Source organism: Fukomys damarensis, unplaced genomic scaffold, assembly GCF_012274545.1.
Source record: "Fukomys damarensis isolate Sample0158 unplaced genomic scaffold, DMR_v1.0_HiC HiC_scaffold_5, whole genome shotgun sequence".
In the NCBI taxonomy this organism is placed as follows: Eukaryota; Metazoa; Chordata; class Mammalia; order Rodentia; family Bathyergidae; genus Fukomys; species Fukomys damarensis.
The window spans coordinates 43,678,061-43,700,778 of record NW_022900917.1 but is presented as its reverse complement, the minus strand read 5'-3'; the positions used below and the strand labels follow the sequence as shown (position 1 = coordinate 43,700,778).

The following is a 22,718-nucleotide window of genomic DNA, read 5'->3' as shown; positions in this document are numbered from 1 at the left end:
TTTAATGAATCTTAAAGCATTCTTGAAATCTACATTTGTGAATTAAGATAGTGTATTTTGTACTGTTTGCTTTTAAGAAATAAGTTTGAAGTTCTCAGTTTGATAAGTGGGATTAAATACTAAATGTGGACTAAACCTTTATTTTAATATTTAGGCTAAAAATCCTTCAGTATATTTGTACTTATTGAAGAAGTTTCTTTTTTCACCCCAGAAGCTTCAAAATGGAAGATAATTTGGATAAATTTATTGAAGAGCGTAAAGCCAAACTGGCCAAAGACAAAGCAGAATTGGAACGTGACCCACCTTACATGGAAATGAAGGTAAAGTTAATAATTTAGTTCTGACATATTTTTGTTAAAATTGTTTCTCTGTAAATGCAGAACATCTTTTATAAGTGAGAATCTGCTATTCATACTTTAATTTGGGTATGCTGTCATTCTGACTCTTGAAAACCTGATTCCAGACAAGATTTTAGGCAGGGTCTCACTATGTAGTTCAGGCTGGCCTTGAATTCACTATGTAACCCAGGCTGGCTTTGAACTTGTGGCGATCTGCTTGCCTCAGCCTTCTGAGTGCTGGGATTACAAATGTGTACTACCACAGCTGGCTGAATAGTTTTTCTTTTGTGATGTTTTATACCTCACAGTATTTCTTCTCTCACATTGGAGTTTCCACAAAATAGTTAGGAAACCAGTTCTTGCATAAAGAACTTCCATAATGAAAAACAAAACAGAAGTGAAGACAAATTTTCATATTTTATGTGTTAAAATTAGATGAATCATTTAAAAAAGTGTTCTTGAAATCTACATTTGTGAATTAAGATAGTATATTTTGTACTGTTTGCTTTTCAGAAAATAGATGTTTTAATATGATTGTTTCTGAAAGCATTATCTAGAAAGTTTAAGTTTTCTCAGTTTGACGAGTGACTCATCCACTTGGCAAATGCTGAGAATACTGCACTAATCCAGACACATGGGACATCATCTCTCAGAGTATGTAATGAGACTATAGCATGTAGATTAGTCTGTGCCATACATTGGATTGTAACAGAGTAACCAGGTATATTAGTTTGGCCAAGTCATTTCTGGCTCACCTGTTGTCCATATCTCATCTGGTTTAACATTTGTCCTGGACAAAGGTTATCTGGTTGAAATGATAATTTGGACACTAATTAAGAGGTAATTTATATAAAAAAAGAGGTAATTTTACTTACATAGCTACTATTTCTTGAGTGTTAGCTATGGAGAAGACATAATCTTAAAGGTTATATTTCAGAGTAATCTATGAGATAAGTACTATTGTAATTTTCCAGATGAATAAACTGAGATATGGGGAGGTAAGTATGGTGTAAGACTAAGCTGATCTAGTTGTTGGAACCAGGCTTAGATCCTTGGTAACCTGACTCCAGTGCTTGTTTCCAAGCCACCTGATTTGCCTTCCTTCCACCATAATCCTCCATAAAATAATAACGGGGTTATACAAAGGTCTTGTATGTATGATTTCATTTAGTCATAATGTGTGAGTGGGGGAATTTTGTTCTATTTAATGTATCAAAAAAAGTAAAGGACTGGGGATTTAGCCCAGTGGCACCGTGCATGCCTTGCAAGTTCAAGGTCCTGAGTTCGATCCCCTGTACCAAAAACAAAGAAACAAAAAGTGAAACTCAGCAGTGGTAGATTCAAGAATAAAAGCTTCTTTGAGCTCTGAAGTCTTTGCTCTTAATCACTGTAGTATTGAGAGCTAGTTGCACAGTGTTTGGAGTTAATACAGTTTGGAGTGTGTAAGTTTAAATATAGGTTTATTGTCTCTAATATTAAGTACTACATGATTTTTGGTTTTGTTTTTGGTGGTACTGAGAAACATGAATTATAACCTTTACATCTCTATTCCAGAATCACCTGCTCATTGAGGCTTTGTAGTCCCTCCCGTAACTTTTCTGGGCCTCCTAACCTTGTTTTTAAAATTTTTTCCATAATCCATCCCTGTCCCTCTTTATATATTGCAGAGTCTAATTGTGTACTGTTACCGTGTTTCTCTCCAGCAGTTTTTAGGTTTTACAATGGCAGAATTCTTTTTTTTTTTTTTTAATTCCTATTAGTATTTCTAGTGCCTGGCACAGTGTTTGGGATTTACTAGGAAGTCAGTGAATATTTGTTGATAAGTGAATGAACTAAATATTAGAATATTTAAGGCTGGGGATGTATGTTAGTGGGTAGAGTGCTTGTCTACTGTGTGTTAGACCCTAGGTTTGAGTCCTAGTACCATGCTACATTAGAATACTTATTACAGTATTTAAATATCTCAAACTTTAAATCTTTTCTAGAATGTACTATGTAATTTTGTCAAGCTGTTTAATGTCAGTTTTGAGGTGAATTGCATACTTTGTTGAATTTTTTATCCCTGATTTGGAAATACTTTGTCTTTTAGGGAAAGACAGAGAAACTTTCTGAAAATAGTAAAATATTAATCTCCATGGCTAAGGAAAACATACCGCCAAACAGTCAGCAAACCAGGGGATCTTCAGGTATGTCATAAGATGTGGGAAATTGTACTGCAAATGTGCTAATAAAGATAATTTTTAAAAAAGGAAAAAAATGTGCTGAGTTGATTTTTGAGAAATTCCTAGCAGACTGTTAGTAAAGAAATTTGTCTTGTCAGAAAAAGTTTTTCTTTGCCCCAGGATTTAGCTCAGTGGTTCTGCCACCTGCATCGAAAATGCAAGGTCCCAAGTTCGGTCCCCAGTGCCAAAAAGAAAACAAAAAGAGAAAGTATTTCTCTGGAATCCTACTAATTTTCCTGTCTCAAATCTTACATAGGACAATATGGTCTACATTGTACCTGTTTTTGTATGATATTGGTTTGGTTACAGTTTATGGAAATCATAGCAATCAGTACATGTAATTAAAAGTTAATTGAAAAATTTGAATGGAATTTGTTGTGTGTGTGTGTGTGTGTGTGTGTGTGTGTGTGTGTGTGTGAGACAGAACCTTTTATTTGTTGAACAAAAATAGTGGACTTGCTTTGTTTAAAAAAAAAAATCACAGGAATATACTTAAAGGATGCAAATGGTATTTGATAGAAGAGTATCCTTAAACAGAACCTTTTATTTGTTGAACAAAAATAGTGGACTTGCTTTGTTTAAAAAAAAAATCACAGGAATATACTTAAAGGATGCAAATGGTATTTGATAGAAGAGTATCCTTAAGTTATTGATGACTATATTGCAGTTGTAAAAAAATTAATGCTATAGCTATACAGAGTTTTTAGTATATGTACTGCTGAAGCAAGCACTACAGCCATCTAGATTTTTGATTATGTTGGTATGAAAATATTAGAAAACTTCTACCACATTTTGGCTTATTGGTAAGTATACTTTTTAAAAAAGAAAATATTTGTAATGTATGTTTTGTGACTTATTCATGAAAACATGAAACTTTCACAAAGAATAAGCCAAATGTTAAAGCATTGGTTAAAGCCTATTCATATGTAAACTATTTTTCATGGCCGTAGAGATATTGCTAAGTTATTTGTTTTGACATTGGATAAAAAGGGATTAAGGCGGAGAGACTGAGCAGTTTGTGGGCTTTTATTCTCTTTAATAGAAAAACAGCTCAAAGCGAATAAAGTATTATCTTTTGGTAAAATTCCTTAATCTCGAAGGTCCTCAGTTTCTTTAACCATATATTACATTGGATTATTATGTACATTTGATTATCCTGAGATGATTTTTTGTTTTTTTTTGGTACTGGGGATAGAACTTGGGTCCTTGTGCTTGCAAGGCAGGTGGCGGCTGAGATACTTTTTAAAATCTTGTGTTTTACGGACTGGGATTTAGCTCAGTGGCACCGTGCCTGCTTTGCAAGCCCAAGGTCCTGAGTTTGATCCCTGGTACCAAAAACAAAATCTTTTTTTTTTAATTTAAAATTTTTATTAGTACGTGTTTGCAATACATAATGATGGCATTCATTGTGGGGGATTAGTACATGTACATATCTCAATTTTTTTTTTCTTCTCCTACACCCCCTTTTTTAAAAAAATTTTTTTGCCAGCATCAGATTAATTTATTCATAAGTCTTTGTCAAGTTAATTATAATATACATTAACAGCCAGACTACCAGGTCAAAAAACATAAACACATTTAAAAATTCTAATAGTGGATTCTCTCAAATATTAGGATGACTAAAATCAGACATAATCACTTTAAAATTCTCATTACAAGTAGGCCGTCATGGACTACATGGTAAGTTCAAAACCAGCCTAAACTACGTATTCTGAGACCCTTTCTCAAAAAACAAACAAACGTACAAAAAACTCGTTTGGCTTGTTTTGAATTTTTTAAGCTTTTTATTTCCTTACCCTACTAATAATTGACCTCTTTTAAAAAAATATTTTGACTTGTAATTGTAGCACTTTGGGAGGCTTTGACAGAAGATGGGAGAACTGGAAGTTTGAGTTCCACTCAGCCAATTTAGCCACTGTGTGAGACCTTGTCTCAAAGAAAGAAAAAGAAAAGAAAAAAGAAAAGGCCCTGGGAAGGCCCTAGGTTCAATCTTCAGGACCATATTTTTTTTAAAAAAGTTTGTTATGGGCAAAGCTGAATGAAGTATGAATTGGGAGTGTTGGCACATGCCTAGAATCTCAACAGTTGGGAGGCTGAGGCAGGAGAATCTGCAAGTTCGTGATCAATCTGGGCTGTATAGTAAGTTCAAGGCTAGCCTAAAATAGGTAGTGAGACCCTGTCTCAAAAACAAAAACCAAAAAACAAAAACAACAAAATGGAATACATATGAAAAGACAACTAACACATAAGTGGCTCATAATAAAAAGGTAGTTTTTTTATTGAGAATTACATTAAGAATTTAAGAATTATTCTTTGATCATTGCATTTACAAATGGAAGAGTTTAAAGTTTATTAACTTAACCAAGCATGGTGGTACGCACTTATAATCTCAGCACTCAGGAAGCTGAGTCAGGAGGATCACTTTGAGTTTGAGACCAGCCTTTGCTACGTATCAACCTGAACCATGAAGAGAGACCTTGTCTCAAAAAACCAAAATGAAAATATGAGAAAAGGAAAAAATGGAAACAAAGTCTTTGTAAATAGGGAAGGATAAGAGAGGGTGAAGGGAGGGTAGGGGAATGGGGAAAAAATAAGAATCGAGATACATCATGTAAAGGTCCAAGATCCCAGTGATGAATGTAACTGTACTGTATACCTAAAATGTACCAATAAATTTAATGAAACAAAACACACACAAAAATTTTTTTAGTAACTTAAAGACAGTGACTTCGGCCTATTCTTCAATTGTGTTTCTTAGGGCCCTGATGAAGGTCCTCTTCTTGCTTCATACACTATGTGATTACATCTACTCCCAGGGTTTTATTTATCATCAATGTGTTTATGATATCTAAATTTGTATCCAACTCTACTTTCTATTGTGAACTCTAGAACGCTTTTTTTTTTTTTTTTTTTTTTTTGTACCGGGGATTGAATTCGGGTCCTTGAACTTGCAAAGCAAGTGGTGGAAGCAGTGAGCTAAATCCCCAGCCCTAGAACCCAATTTTTAAAAAATTAAGTTTGGATAGAAAATGTGTACAGTATCTTATTTCCTACTGGACATCCTCTACTTGGATGTCATGGGCTCAAAATCAACATGTGTAAAATTAAGCTATACCCCTCTCCCTCCAAATTTCTGGTACTTCCTTAGTCATTCTTGACTCTGCTCTTTCTCTGCCTTCTACATCAAGTAATTACACAAGACCACTTGATTCTAGTGCCTAAATCTCAAATGTTCACTTTGCTCTAAATCCACTGACATTTTTTTATGTAGGCCTCGTGTCTCAGATTTTTGCAGTAGATTCCTATTCTTTTTGATTTATAGTTTAGCCCTACTTTACTGTACTTTTTTGATATCTTTCCAAAAACCAAATCTGATTGTGTTAGTCTCTGCTGCAAACCTTTCAAATGGCTTCATGTTTCCATTTTAATTTCACAATTTTATTACTTATATATTGGGTTGGCCCTTCCTGCCATGTCTTCCTATGGCATTGGTTCTCCTTTAATAGTTTTGAATTTGTATAGCTTATTGTTGTATCACAGTGTCATGCTAGCTTACCTGGCGTTGTATTTCCACTATTTAACACTGCTTGGCACTTTGATGCATGGCAAGAATGTTTTGAATGACTTTGTCGGTATTCTCATTTCAAAACTAAGGTCAATTCTGGGCATGTAGAATTTAATTTTCGTGGAATTTTTGTTGCTAATTGAAACTAATTATCTGAAGCACATTAAATCTTACTAAAGAATAACATATGGTTTGACTAATTTTATAACTTGAAAGCATTCAGTTGTTTACCTTTTCCCTGAATAATTGTGAATTTAAAATTAGGCCAAATACATAGTTTTTGACTCTGGGAAAAATATAATTTGGCAACTGAGAGTTTTCCTTAATTGGTCTCATCTATGACTGATGAATAACTGGTCTGATATAGATAAATTTGAAATTATGTATTGACTTAAACTGTGACAGAGATGAATAAATAGGCATAATAGTAATAAATAATATATAAATCAGAAATACTCCTGTTAGCCAATGAAAACAGTATTGATACTTTATATAACTCTCATGTAACATTGTATTTCCATGACTATAAATTTATTTGTTACATCCTGATGATATACATGGATGCTATCCATGTGGCTCATTTTCCCACAGTTTTACCCCCCATAAAAGAATTTGAAGTAACATTACAGTGACTCTTGATACCAACTACCTGAAGTTGAACAAATATTTAGGGCATAGTTCTATATAAGACTGTTCTCACTTTAGATCACCAGCTGCAAGTTTAGAAATCCTCAGGTCATCTTCACTTCTTGCCAGCTGGTAAAAATTTTGGTACCATCTGTTACCCACTTGGGCTCAGTAATTACCATGAATGACTACAGAACTCAGACTTACGATTATAGTTTTACTTTATAGAAGTATACAAAGCAGAACCAGTTAAAGGGAGAATCACATAGGGCAAGGTGTGAGAGAGTCCAAACATGAATTTCTGTTGGCCTTAGGGGTAGGGGTGTGCATCACTGTATTGACGCATTAGTATTTGACAGTGTACAGAGCATTCCAACCAGGCTCGCTTTGAGTTTCAGTGGTCACAGTTTTTACAGGGGTTTCTTTGTGTGAGGATGATTGAATTGTTGCTCATTAGCTCAATTTCTAGGCCTTGTACTTTGTTCTTACGGTTAGTTGATGTCACATGGCCCAAAGGCCCAACCCTCTAATCCTGCGGTTGGTCTTTCTGGCCTGATAAGCTCCATCTGGGTCATCTCTTTATATAAGCTCTCCAGGAACTTCCTATAACTTACTTCATATAAACTATTAGGTAAGGACAGAGAGAACCACCATGAATAACAAAGACATCACAGACCAATAGTCTTCATTAATAAAGATACCAGAATCCTCAAGAAAATATTAGCACATTTAATCTAGAAAATATAAAAATAATTATTCACCATTGCTAAGAGATTTATTCCAGGATTGAAAGTTTAGTATTAATGTCTGAAAATTAATGTAATGTACTAATAGAGTTAAGGACATAATCATCACAATAGATTCAGGAAAAAAAAGCATTTGACAAATGTGTGTGTTCAGGATAAAAACTATCAAGAAAATAGTAACAAAAGAGATATTTTATTCTTCAAAAAAAGGACACATATAAAATACTTATTGCCAATATCATCATGATGGTTTATGACTATATGTTTTCCTTCTAAGAGCAGGAACAAGGCAAGAATGTCTGCTTCTACCACTTTTAGTCAATATTCCACAGAAGGTTCTAGCCAGAATAATGAGAGAAGAAAAAAGGCGTCAAGGTTAAGAGATGAATAATGAAATTATATTTGCAGATAACATGATTCTGTTTGGAGAAAATTATAAGGAATTCATAAAAATTATTAAAATAAATGAATTAAGTTCACCTGAGATGAGCCCAGTGTCCAAAAATGAGTTGTATTTCTATGCATCAGCAATGAATAATCTGAAAATGCTATCAAGTATCAAGTAAATGATCCCCATTCAGAATAGAATAAAATACAGTAAAATACTTAAGACTAAATTTAATTTTAAAACATACAAGTCTTAACATAGAAAACATTAATACTAAACATGGCTGAAGGAAATTAAAGAATAGCATATTACACATTAAGAAAGCAGGGCCAGGGATTTGACTCAGTGGTCCTGCCACCTGCTTTGTAAGTGCAAGGGCCCATGTTCAGTCCCTGGTACCAAAACAAAACAAATGGATAAGAAAGCAAACAATGTTCAATTTCAAATTATTTTTGATAAGCTTTTTTTTTACCCCCAGGACCTTATTATATATGTTAGCCAGCTCTTATTAAATTGCCCAGGCTGGCGTTAAACTTGTGATCTTCCTGCCTTAGTCTCTGAGTGGCAGGTATTAATTAGTTTTATGCTGCCATGCCCAGCTTTATTCATTTATTTTCTCTAGTACTAAGGTATGAACTCAGAGCCTTTACACTTAGGTGCATCACCAGCCCTTTTTAATTTTTTTTTTTTGAGGTCTTGCTGAGTTGCCATGTTACCCAGGCTGAGCTTGAACTTATGATCTTTGCCTCCCCAAGTACTGCGATTGTACAAGTGTGTACTACCACACCTGGCTGTCTATTTTTTTGACAAAGAAAACTTTTTTTTGGTACCGGAGATCGAACTCAGGATCTTGTTGCTTGCAAGGCAAGCAGCGGCACCACTGAGCTAAATCCCTGGCCCAAAGAAAACTTTGATTCTCAGTGTTTCTAATGTTTCAAATTTCATTGTAATAAATATTAGTTTCACTATTTAAAAATTACCTTGTGTATTTATAGCAATGAAGAGTTTCTAATGTTAAAAACTCATGAAGGTGTCTGAAAAATTGTAGATTTCTCCTTGATCTTTAAAGATTGCTGCAGTTTCAGCTTTCATGGTTATTTGTATGTTTCTGCAGTACCATGCAAAATGAGCAGTACTGTACATCGTGTTCAAATGGGCTGTATTCCAGGAATGCAAGATTCATTTAATATTTGAAAGTTAGTAAGTATAATTTATCATCTTAACGAAATAAAAGCAAAAAGTCAGGGCCAGGGATTTAGCTCAGTGGCACTGTGCCTGCCTCACAAGTGCAAGGTCCTGTTTTTGATCCCCAGTACTGCCAAAAAAAAAAAAAAAAAAAAAAAAAAAAAAGAATAAAAAAAATCATGTAATTATTGATGAATGTAGGAACAGCATTTGATGAAATTCATCACTATCATAATTAAAATTCTCAAAGCTTGGACTGGAGGTTCCATTTGACCCAGCCATCCCTCTGCTGGGTATCTTTCCAAGAGAACTAAAAGAATCATATCACAGAGAAGTATGTCTACCCATGTTTAGAGCGGCACAGTTTGTAATAGCTAAATCTTGGAAACAGCCCATTTGCCCATCCGTTGGAAACTGGATAAAGATGTGGTTTTTCTATAAAATGGAATATTACTCAGCCATAAAGAATGAGAAAATAGATTCATTCATAGGAAAATGGATACATATTGAAGATATACTCCTAAGTGAAATAAATAAGTCACACATGTGTAAATACTGAATAGTTTCCCTGGTGTGAATAATCTGCAACAATGTATAAGATTCTAATAAGATTACTAACATTTAGAAATGGGAAGAAAGGAGCTAAAGGCATAGGGAAGGTGGGATGGGTAGGGGAAGAGCAAAAAGGGAAAAGAAAAAAATGTGAGAGAATGAAAAGATGAAAATAAAGTGTTTGTAGATGGGGAGGGGAGGAGGGAGTGAAGGGAGGGCAGAGGTAAGGGGAAAAAATGAGAATCAAGACTTGTCATGTAGAGGTACAAGATCCCAACAATGAATGTAACTGTACTGTATCCCTAAAATGTACCAATAATCTCAATTAAAGCTGAAAAAAAATTCTCAATATTCTAGTAGAAGGCAATCTCCTTAATCAGATATAGTAATTATAAAAAAAATCCTATATGTTAGCATTATACTTGTGAAATACTGGTTGATTTTTCCTTGAGTTCAGAAAAAATATGTGGTTGTCTTCTATCACTCATTTTAAAAAAAAGATTATATTGAAATATTTAGTCAGTATGATAAGGCAAGACAAAAGGTGTAAAGTTTGGAAAGGAGGAATAAGACTTTTATTTACAAATCACAGAATTGTTTTTAGGTAGAACATCAACAAAAATCTATAGGCCAGACACAGTGGCACACACTTTAATCATAGCATTATGGGAGGCTGAGACAGGAGTTTGTGCCTTCACTAGGTAGTTTAGCAACTTAGCAAGACTGTCTCAAAATAAAAAATAAAAGAATTATGGATGTATCTCAGTGTGAAGACTGACCCTGTGCTCAGTCTGCAGTACTGCAAACACAGAAGGAAATCCTACAAACAGTTAGACCTAGTAATCATTTTTACAAAATTGCCAGATACAAGAATATACAAATCAATTGTATTTCTATGTGTTAGTAGCAAATGATTAAAAGTAAAATTGAAGTATAATTTACAATTTTGTTGAAATGAAATATCAAATAGAAAATAAATCTAAATAATTGATAAAACTTTGCTGAAAACATCTGAAGAAGGCTGAATAAATAGAAATGCTCTTTTTTATGGATACTAAGTTTCAGGATTATTAAAATTTCGGTTTACCTCAAATATATATAGATACAATGCACGACCAGCAAGCTTCTTGATAAGCTGGTTGGTAAGTAAATAAACCATGACAATCTTGGAAAAATAAAGAAAATTGGAGAACTTAAAGTGTTAGGTGTCAGGCTTTATATAAAACTGTAGTCATTCACAGGAGTAAGGCAAAGACTTCGTGAACAAAATTTAGATCACATGGGAAATACTACAAAGAATCAAGAACAGGGACCTCATCTTATTAAAAAGGCTTTTGCACAGCAAGAGAAACCACCAACAGAATGAAGAGACAACCTACAAAGGGGAAAATTTTTTTACCAACTATTCAGATAAAGGACTACTATCTAGAATATATAAAGAACTCAAAAGAAAATCAAATTTAAAGACCCATTGCAAAAATGGTCATCTGAAATGAAACACTTTGCAGATAAAGAATTAGAAATGGCAAATAAATATATGAGAAAATGTTCAACATCACTGGTCCTTCATGAAGTGCAAATTAAAACAATGCTGAGATTCCATCTCACTACAGAAAGAGTGCCTCTTATCAAGAAATCAACCAATAACAAATACTGAAGGGGCTGTAGGGAAAAAGGAACACTTCTCAACTGTTGGTGAGAGTGTAGACTGGTGCAACCACTGTGAAAATTAGTGTGGAGTTTTCTCAAAAAACTAGAACTAGAGGTTCCATTCAACCCAGCTATACCTCTTTTTGGAATGTTCCCAAAAGAATTAAAAGCATCACTGGGGATTTAGGTCAGTGGCACTGTGTCTGCCTTGTAAGCTCAAGGTCATGAGTTTGATCCCCGGTACGCCCCCCAAAGGAATTAAAAGCATCGTACCACAGAGACATAAGCACATCCATATTTATAGCAGTATAGTCTGCGATAGGTAAATCTTGGAAATAGTCCAAATGCCCATCAACTGACGAGTGGATAAAGAAGATGTGGTCCTTTTACACAATGGAGTACTACTCTGTCATAAAGAAGGATGAGCTTCAGACATTTATAGCTAAATGGATGGACCAAATGAAATAAATCAGACACACACATATTTAAATTCCACATTGTTTGGTGTGAGAAACTGAAAGTGGAAATAACGACTGAAATGTATAATGGATATTGGGAAATGGGAAGAAAGGTCAAATTAAAAGGGGAACAAGAGTAGGGAGGGAGAAAGGAAGGAAGGGATAAGAAAAAAAGTGAAAATAAAAGGGAAAATGGAAACAAAGTTTTGTACAGAGGGAGGGGAGGGAGTTTGAGGGAATGGGATAAAATAAAATTTATTAAACCTAGTCATTAAAATAGTTTAATTTTGGCATAAGGTTAGGTATATAGAGTATTCAAACAATATAGGAAACAGAAACAGATATAGATATTGGCTGTATAGCATAGTTACATCTGCAGTTCACTAGGAAAAGGGTGTTCTTTTCAATAAATTGTGCTTAATTAGATATTCATCATATCAAGAAAAAAACTTTATAACTTGTACCTTATATTACTTATAGTGTTAATTCAAGAGAGACTATGGGCCTCTTGGCTTCCAGGGCTACTCTTTTGATTTTTTTCTTTCCATTACTTGCTCTTCTTGTGCAGAAAATTGTTAATTGCTTTTTTCATGGTAGTAGAATTCTGAGAAGAAGAAAGTAAGTATTGTATGGTAATTTGTTTTATAGTGTTTATGAGTTTTATTAGGAAAATTAACTTTAAAAAGATGGCATGGTTTAGTTTTAAATATTTTATTCAACTCACAACTATGGTAGAAACCAAACACTTCTAATTGTGAAGTCCTGAGTATATAATAGCTATCTTAAGATCATTGATGTTTACTTGATGAAATGACATCAGTTGAAATGACCCTAAAATGACACAAGTGCTTTACTTGTCACCAGAATCATCAGAAGACAACAGCTGAATAAGTAAGTCTCATCATTTTTCTTAGTTCAGTAAGTCATTTAAATGCCATTATTAACATATTTTAGTTAAAAATAGGTGAAATATTTAAATATATTCCATAGTTTTTATCTGTTAATGCTGTAATATATTGATACTAGATAACAGAAATAAAAATTAAAAAGTTGTGTTTTCTGTTGACTCAACTTTAATGTAATTTAGAAAGCATTTTATATAGGTACTTTTCTACAAGACAGTTGTTATAAATACTATTTGAATCACCAGTAAAAGCTGAATAAACTTGATAAATAAAATTGAACTTAATATGAACAGCAGTTTATAAATGAACATGAATCATATTTTTCTTCCCATTCTTACACAGAAACCAATAAAGTAGAATTGAAAAGCAATGGTAAAAGCTACCTTAAACACATTACTTTTCAGAAAGCTGTAAATTTCTTGGCATGGTAATACATCCCCTCTAATCCAAGCAGCCTGGGAGGCTGAGGAGGGAGGATCTCAAGTTTAAGCCCAGTCTGGGCAATTTAATGATTTGATGAGACCCTGTCTCAAAAACAAAATTTAAAAAGGGCTAGAAATCTAGCTTAGTATGTACTGTAAAAACAAGACAAATAAACAAAAAGTTGCAAATTGCTTGTTTTCAGCCTGAGAAGCTGAGCCTGTTGGGAGGTGTCATCTTTGTAGTCCTGTTTTCTTTTTCTCCTTGACACAACAGACTATCCATTGTGACCTTATGTGACTGGACACATGATCTTGGTAACCAGTTATTATGCCTCCAGCCTATGTAGTCAGGTCTTTCAAAAGCAGAAATGAAATACCAAGAACAGTGTGTTTTTTCCTTCCCTTTTCTCATACCTTCTCCTTGCTCAGGCATTCTTTATATATTCATTTGCATATTTATTCAGTAGCATTTCTTGGTTACAAAGTGTGAGCTAGGTATTATTATTATTATTATTATTATTATTATTATTATTATTATTTTATAATTATATTATTTTTGGTACTAGGGCTTGAACTCAGGACCTTGCGCTTACGAGGCAAGTGCGGTGCCACTGAGCTAAATCCCTGGCCTAGGTATTATAAAATTGAATGAAGCATGGGTCTTTCCTTCATAGATTTTATAGCTTACTTTTATACATGATACTCTTCTGAACATTTGAAATTCATTCAATCAGAAACATCATTCTGCGATCAAAATTATTTCTCTCCTTAAGCTTAACTTCTGTACTTTAAAAAATGAGTTTTAGGGCTAGAGATTAGCTCAGTGATTAGCTCAGTGATGCCACCACTTTCCTCGGAAATGCAAAATCCTGAGTTTGAGCCCTGTACCAAAAAAAAAAGAAAAAGTCTTAGATTCCTTTGTGAGGTAAGCATTTCTTTCTAGGATGATTTAAAATTACAAGCATATGGGATGCTTCAGATTCTTTTTTTTTGGTTCTTTGAGACAGGGCCTCACTAGGTAGTGAGACTGACCTGGAACTCGCTATGTAGCTCAGGATGGTTTTGAACTCACAGTTATCCTTCTGCCTCAGCCTCCTGAGTGCTGGGATTATAGTGGTGCACCACCACGCCAGGCTCTTCAGATTCTTTTGAAGACAGTTGAGAGCATATGTGAGAGGTGTTCCCAAGGAATTCTCTGTTGTGCCTATCACCAAAGAGTTAAGTATACCAGAAATATTTATCAAGAGAATTCCACAATGTTTATAGTGGAAAGCAGGGTTTAGTATTCCATAAAAACCATTATCTATGTTTCTATTCCTTGACTTTTTTCCCCTGAAAGATTTCAATGATGTAATAAAACAGTGATATGACATATGCATAAGTTCCCATCATTTAGTTGCATTATGAGGAATAAGGCACAAAGATGGTGATTTCTCACAGCAGTTTGTAAACTATAGTCAGTTATTTGATAGTGCGTTTAGTATTCTAAATTTTTTATTGTGCTCCAAAATGATATTGTTAATATTATAGTGGTATACTATGTATATATTAGGACTATGAAAAGGAAGGTAGCTTCAGAAATCTGAATACTCGTCTGATATCAATGCTTCTTGATAAAATTTACCGCTAATTATTTAAAAGGTAATTAATTTTTAGCAGCTCTATTGATATATAATTTAAGTATAGTTTTTCATAAAGTATACAATTGAATAGTTTTTAGTTTATGAATTGTACAGTCATCGCCATTATCATCCCAAAATGCAGTTTAATTTTGAATTCTGTATAAGGAAATCTTACTGAAAATTCAGTTTTCTTCAGCAGTTAGCGTCCATTTACAGAGTTTCTGATTGAGATGTTGAAAAAATTTTGGAAATAGAAAGTGATGATGATTGTGTAACATGAATAAATGTACTTAATACCAATGAACTATATGCTTGAAAGATGGTTAAAATTATAGTTAATATTATTATGTCTATTTTGCCACAATACAAAACTTAATATCCATTTATATGAAATCAGAATCAATGGCTTTAAAATTCCTTGGAGATTCTTCCTAAGCAACACATGGTCCTATTAATTTTTTCTTAGAAACATATAGCAAAGATACTCTTTGCTAAAAACCATATTAATTTTCCTAGCCTGAAAAACATATACATTAAAATTTTACATTTTTATACAAATTAAGATAACATTGTCAAAAAGAAAGTAATTGGACTATAATAAGTGTTTATAGATGCATAGAAATATCTCTGGAAGTAGAAGTACAATAATGTTGATTGTTGTGGGAAGAAGAACAGAATAACTAGAATTCAGGAGTGGAAATGATATTTTTCACCATTGACACATTTAAGTTGAAAAATTTCCTGATCCTAGTTTAGTATCAACATAACTGTGTTCCTTCTTATAATACTTTGTTACAGGAGATAGAATATCTTTGAAATTGTTTTGAAAATGAACACTATTAAGAAGGTTGTCTTCTTTCTAGGAATTGATTATGGATTAAGTTTACCACTTGGGGAAGACTATGAACGGAAGAAACATAAGTTAAAAGAAGAATTACGGCAAGATTATAGACGCTATCTTACTCAGGTAATGCGCTCTATTAATGAATTGGGTCTTATGCTTCAGAGTTCATCTCCTAAATCTGCCTTTGTAAAATATTAGTCATATGTGTTAATTCTCATGATATCTAGCACAGTAATATAGTCAAAGTTAAATGGTATATGTGGCACTGATAGAAGAAAAAAAATGGTGCTGACAACTCATGCTGTAGAATTATAGACTCTTACCCTCAGTCTAGCCTAGTGGTACAGAGTGTGCTCAGCATGTATGAGACCCTAGGTACCATTCCCAACACTAAGTAAAAGAAAAAAAGTGGTGATCGACAGAGCCTTGACCTTTGGAGTGGGGAAGTAGGTTCTAATTTAAATGAAATTGTTAATTCTGGTTCATGTGTTCTGTAGTTATCATGGTTTAAAAGCACCTAATTTTGATTTCCCAATCTACTCCCCCAAGCTACATATTAAAATGTTTAGTAGCTAGTAGTATCTTGGATTTTTGATTTATTGTTTCATTTAACAGAACTGTTAAATATATTTTTAAAATTACATACTAGCTAAATGTTTCTTGTAAGTTTTAAAATGCAGTATACTGTGTAGTTTATACACAAATTTGAAGCAATTATGATATTTCTGGTCATACTAAGATAGTTTTTAGATTTCCCCCTGCTTTATAATATTCATTGAAATGCACAAATAGTTTATTTATTGTGATTTGGACACAGAGATAATGAGCTATGACTGAATACATTTTATCTGTACTTTATTTCTCTTGACTTTAGGGCATTACACAAGCAAAGACAAAGGTAGGGTTGCCTGCAAAATGTTCTTTAGTTTATTTTTTTTTTTCAGAACACATTTCTTTATTTTACACAAGTTCTTTAAGTATATCTGTTACAACACATGACATACTGAATTATGAAGATTCATATTAGACATAACCATGTCTTTTCATTATCAAGTGCACACGCTATTTGTGCTTTGTGTCTGTGCCCCAATTATTCATTTGGGGGTAAGTCTCAAGTTCATTTGTTTGCATAGGCATTTACTTCTCATCCAAAGAGAAGTACTTGGGTACTTACAAATACTTTTTTAAAACAAATGCTTCATTATAATTTAAATTTTCATTCATTTTAAGTATTAATTTCAATATTATTTATATTTAATTATTTATCAGTTTTTTTATTCCATATGTCCATTGTTAAAACAAATGTACTAAATATTTCCATCTGGCTGACAATTTTTTTTTTTTTTTTTTTTTTAGTTTAAAAGATACATTAGCCTGCAATCATTTACATTTTGTGATTAAAGCGTGTTAGAATCATAGTTTCACTTATGATTTTAAGGCTTTTGAGTTGTGTTTTTTTGAATCTTTTGTTTTAGCAAGATGACAGTCTATACATTATAATATTCCATTAATAAAATCATTACTTTTGATTTTTACTTTGCATTTGTGTTTGTTGCTTTCTATGCATTTTTATAAATGTTCTGCAGCTATTCTAAATCTATTTTCAGCATGCTAGTTTTTGTTTCCCAAATCTCTTAATCGTATTAAGTTTAATAGAATCAGAATAGTCAAGGTATCTGTAAATGTTTTGAACTATGTGTTTTCAGTAACTTGATTAATCTGTATTTTTGCTCTAAAACCTGTGGATTCCATTTGTAAATTGTGTTGGAAAACAAAGAGAAACAGTTTAACAGTGTTACAAAACTATTTTTTAAAAGAAGCCCACACATTCACCTCACCTAAGATTTTTAGAACACTTATCATGAAGGTGAACCAGGTATGGATTCTGTCTTCAAGGACTGGAGAATCTAGTCATGGAAATAGTGTCATACAATCTAGAGTGATTTAACTACCAGAAGAAGCATATGGTGACACGAAAGACCTATTAGTGGGGGCTGTTGTTTTATAAATTATTACAAGATAAGTAAAATTTGGTTAATCCACTGTGTGACTGGAAGAAAGAAAGTTGTTCAAATGGAAGGTACTGGGTAGAATGAAAAATTTGAAGGGTAGATTTTAGGTTTGTGTGAGTGAGACATACTAGGTTTTCCACCTTGACTGGATCAGAGTACAATTCTTTCTGAGAGTAGTGAGAAATAATGATGTAGGGTAGAGTCAGATTAGAAGGCACTTATGTGTGATAGGTAGTAATGAAACAATATATTTCCTTAAGTAGCCTGTGAAGAGTAGATAACTGTGTTTTAGGATAGTTCTACATGTCAGGGATTCTCATCTTAATGTCTTAAATTACATCTTAATGTCTTAAATTACTACTGTAACGTCTCAACTGATCTCATTTTACTAATTCGTAAGCCATTCTGTTACTTTCCAAAGTGATACTATCGCTAATTAATTTTGTTGTTGTTTTGGTGGTACAGCTAATTGAACACAGGGCCTTTGTACTGACCAGTCCTTTAAAAAATAAATGAATACATATATATTAAAAAATTAGTTTTAATTATTCTTTTAAGACAGGGTCTTGCTAAGTTGCTGAGTTGCCCAGGCAGAGCTTGAACCCATCATCCTCCTTCCTGAGTCTCCTAGGGTGATGGGTTACATGTGTGCACTGCCACAACCAGCTCCTAATTGATTTAAATGCATCAGTATCTCCTCACTGATGTCAAGATAAAAATTGAGGTTTCTTAGCACAGCATGTGTCTTTCACTTCCCAGCTTGGCATCCTAGGCTTGTTACCTCATTATCTTCCCATTCCCTATCTCTCCTTGAGTGAAATTTTTCTCTAGTATAGTTTTTTCTTCTGCTATCACATATCTACTATTTTCTTTTTTTTTTAAATTTAATTTATTGGTACATTCTAGGTAGACAGTACAGTTACATTCATTACTGGGATCTTGTACCTTTACATGCCAGGTCTTGGTTCTCATTTTTTCCCCTTGTCCCTACGTATCTACTATTTTCATTTATAAATTTTAATTACTGAATAGCTCTTAAGATTAGGGGAAAAGTGAAGAATAATGGTGGCAGGTATTTCAGAAAAATGCAGACACATTATGTGAGAAATAGCTGTTAAAGGTATAACATACTGAAAAGCTGAAGAAAAAGACATGTATAGATTTGCACAAAGTACAATTTATTAGATACACTCAGAAGTATGGTATGTCTTAGGCAGCAACAAGTTGGAGGATTCCTTGTACCCCAAGGCAGGAGGAAGGGATTTGTTTGCTAAGCTAGATAAAGATGGACCATGGTCAACTGGAGTATACCTATCCTTTCTCAAAAATGATTAACATATCCAGTGGCAGTTAAAAAAACAATTCTAATAACAGTTACGACATAGTCCTAGTGTCAGTTGCCAGCAAGATATGCTTAGCTTAATACTTTAAAGACTGTCTGGCAGATCTTGGGATTCATGCTATGGTTACATGGTAGGCAGCCATTCTGGCTGTAATCACATCAAGGGGGTATGAAAAGAAATAGCCTTTATGAAAGTGAAAGAGATCCAGGACACAAATCTTTAAAGGAATGTGAAGGAATTTTTTGATGATGAATTATCAAAAATGTAGTCATGGTAGAAGAGCAGTATTTAAAACGAAAGAGAATCTTTGATATCTGAAAAGGTGGGAGTTGGAAGAAAAGGAAGAGATGAAGAAAATTACACAGGTTATGAGAACGTGGTTGTAGCTTCTTGTAGCTTCTAGGATATGTGTGTTTTCTGTGCAACATTCCTGAATCTCTTGTGGCTTCCATATTTTTAGATTGCATCTTTTCTTTCTCTTTTTTGGTGTTTTGAGACAGTGTGTAGTCCAGGCTGACTTTGAACTTGCAGTGATTCTCCTGCCTCAGCCTCCTGAGTGCTGGGATCATAGGTGTGTGCTACCATGTCTGGCTAGATTATATGGATATTTAAATTTAAAAAATTAAATATTTTAATTTTCCCAAGAAAAACCATTAAAATAAACAATAAATTTTCTAGTTTTTACAATAAAGGATGCAACAAGGACATATTCTCAGTAAAACAGTTTTTTAGATTGAATCAGCAAATTAATGTCTGTAGTCCAGACCTCTGACCTGAATTTCACATTTTCTGTTTGATTGCCTACCTGATATTTTCACTTAGAAATCTAATTGATGGCTTACATGTTAAGAACATCTAAACATGTCTGAAAGAGAACTCCTGATTTCTGTTTTTCCCACTTGCATCCCTTAGAAGCCTGCATTATCTATAACTTGTCTTTTATTCATTATTTTTTTACCACCACAATTATGACTTTCTGATATACAGTGAGTCTTAAATGTATCAAATAGTGTAAGCAAATAGTAGGTAGTCAGTATTTTTTGAATGAATGAGAGAATGGCTAAACTTTTTGGAAAATGATCTTGTCTTTATTGTTTATTGTTTATTTTTTCATTTCATTGAAAAGTTTAAATATTATCTGAGACCTGTGTTGAGGGTAAAGAAGTGCTAGTGAGGGAGTAGAAATTTGTAACTTTCTTTCTATTTTCAATTCTGAATGTGGTTATGTTTTTTAATTTTTTTTTTGCATTGATAGCTCTATAAAAACATTAGGTTTATAGTGTATATTGATGTATTGGGGTAAACTTGACTTGAGCATCTAGTGTGTCTTATTTCCTTTGACAAAGAAGCTTGGAGTTTTATGCAACTGACTTTGAAACTGGCTTTTATAGCACAACTAACAGGTAGATTCAAATTTAATGAAACTATTAATCATTGTGCTTTCTTTTTTAAAATCAATTTTATTGGTATGTTTTACATATACATATTGATCCCATTCATCATAGGGAATTTAAACCTGTACATAATATATCTTCTTTTTTCCCCAATCCCCTCTCCTCTCTTCAACCCCTCTTCCCTTATTTACAAAAGCTTTGTTTCCACTTTTTCCATTCACCACCCCTCCTTCACCTTCCCATTTGAACATTTTCTTCCTATTTTTCGTATCTATTATACGTTTTTGGTCCTTTTTTACCCTTTTTGTTTCTCACTCCAGAAAAACAATGTGATATTTAAACATACATGTCAGATTTATTTCATTTATGACTGTGGTCCTAAGGTGCATCCATTTACCTAGAAATGTCTCAACCTTGCAAGTGCAAGGACCCAAGTTTAAGGACCCGAGTTCAATCCTCGGTATATATATATATAAAAAAAAGTTTATTTATGTTAGAGTAGTTCTTCATTGTATAAAAAAGCCCTCACATCTTGTTTATGTATTTATCCATTGATGGGCATTTGGGCTGTTTCCAAGATTTAGCTATTATAAATTGTGCTGCTATAAACATGAGTGTACATATATTGCCCTGGTAAGATACTTTTAATTCTTTTGGGAAGATACAAAAAAAAAGGGAATAGCTGGGTAAAATAGAACCTCTAGTTTTAGTGTTTTGAGGAACCTCCATATTGATTTCCACAGTGGTTGCACCAATAGTCGTGGTTACACTGCCACCAATAGGAGAGTTCCCTACAGTCCTACCAACATCTGTTATTGCTTGGTGTTTTGATAATAGTCATTCTTTCTGGAGTGAGATGGAATCTCAGTGCTATTTTAATTTGCATCTCTCGGATGACCAGAATCACTATGCTTTCTTATGCTTTCCCATGTTTTGAATATAGTGCTATTGTAGCAGATACTGTATTGCAATTATTTGTTTAAATGTCTGTTTTCCTAATTGAATTGTATAGAGGGAACATAGCAGAGAGAACATAGACTTAATCATTGTCTCCCTTTCACCAAAAATAGTACCTAGAAAGCATTAGATGTTTGATAATTAATTGTTGAATAAAGGCCTAGAGCTAGACAGATAACATGTATTGATTGATTTAATCTTCATATCTAGTGATGCAGATGATATTATCCCTGTTTTACAGATAAAGATGAGATAGAGAAATAGCTTATTTCGAATTGAGTACCAAACAATTGGGGATTGCATATACTTTTAACTATCTCATGCATTTGCTTTATAGTATTCAAAGATATTGTACATTTTTTATCTCCCTTGGTCTTTTTTTATTTTTTTTTAGACAGAATCTCTCTGTGTAGTTCAGGCTGGCCTTGAACTCATTATGTAGCTCAAACTGACCTTAAACCTGTGGTTGATCCTCCTTAGCCTAGTGCTGGGATTATAGGTGTACTCTACCATGCTCAGCTCAATCCTCCTTGATCTTATATCAGCTTTGGTAAGTAGGCAGAACAGGTGCCATTCTCATTTTATGTAAGAAAGTGTATCAGAGAAGTTAACTGACTTGCTCAGTGTTGCACAACTAATAAGAGTTGGACTAGTCATACAATGTAGGGCTTTTGACTCCCAGTCTACTACTTTATGCACTATTTCACTTAAATGTTTAATGAACACAAACAAAACAATGTTCAAGAAATAATGTTCAAGGCATTTGTGGTGATGCATGGCTGTGGTCCCAGCACTGAGGAGGCTGAGGCAGAAGGATCATAAGTTTGAGGCCAGGCTGGGCTACAGAGCAAGAATCTGTTTCAGAATAAATAAACAAACAATAGTTGTCTGTCTGCAAGATGAGATGACGTAGGAGAGGGGCATCACAGAGGAAAAACAGTCCATGGTAGAGCAGGCAAGAAGCAGGAGGTAACAGCAACAGCAACAAGCCTCCCTCTCCCTTTTAACTTATTTAAGCTTCAAGCCTTTGTGAGTGGTGCCATCCACACCCAAAGTGATCTTTCCTTTTATCCATACTCAGAACTTTGCTAAACCAGTCAGTTGAATAATTTAAGCTATCACAGCCTTAATCCATATTCACACACCCTAGATCTAGGTACCTCTGAAAAGCACTACCTTTGAATGCATGAAACTTTGGGAGGACATCTAGATACACGCCATAACAGAAAAGTAGAAAAAAATTATGGGAATCCATAAGAATATTTGGGAGAAAGTTTAAATTTTGCCTTAACAAAAGAGCAGTAGAGCACTGAGAATAAAGAATATGTGCTTAGAAGAGGAATATAATGTGAAAAAGCTTACCTTTTATTATGCTTTCTTTAAGCATCTTAAATCAAATACATATATACGTATACATGCATACACACACACACACACACACACACACACATATATATATATACACACATATAATATAAATGTATATAT

At 33.6% G+C, this 22,718-nt stretch overlaps 1 protein-coding gene across 7 annotated transcripts in view; it reads left to right on the top strand.

The window, feature by feature from the left end:
- Cspp1 (centrosome and spindle pole associated protein 1) overlaps window positions 1–22,718 on the top strand; it is a 135,391-nt gene that overhangs the window by 10,925 nt on the left and 101,748 nt on the right. For 5 of the 7 annotated variants that reach the window (XM_010611467.3, XM_010611469.3, XM_010611471.3 and 2 more), the window contains exons 2-5: window positions 212–320; window positions 2,428–2,524; window positions 15,544–15,647; window positions 16,399–16,422. In XM_010611467.3, the coding sequence (XP_010609769.1) occupies window positions 222–320; window positions 2,428–2,524; window positions 15,544–15,647; window positions 16,399–16,422 (324 nt within the window). In that variant the 5' untranslated portion in view covers window positions 212–221. The remainder of the gene's footprint in view (window positions 1–211; window positions 321–2,427; window positions 2,525–15,543; window positions 15,648–16,398; window positions 16,423–22,718) is intronic. The other 2 variants (XM_033760626.1, XM_010611468.3) reach the window with 1 other exon arrangement.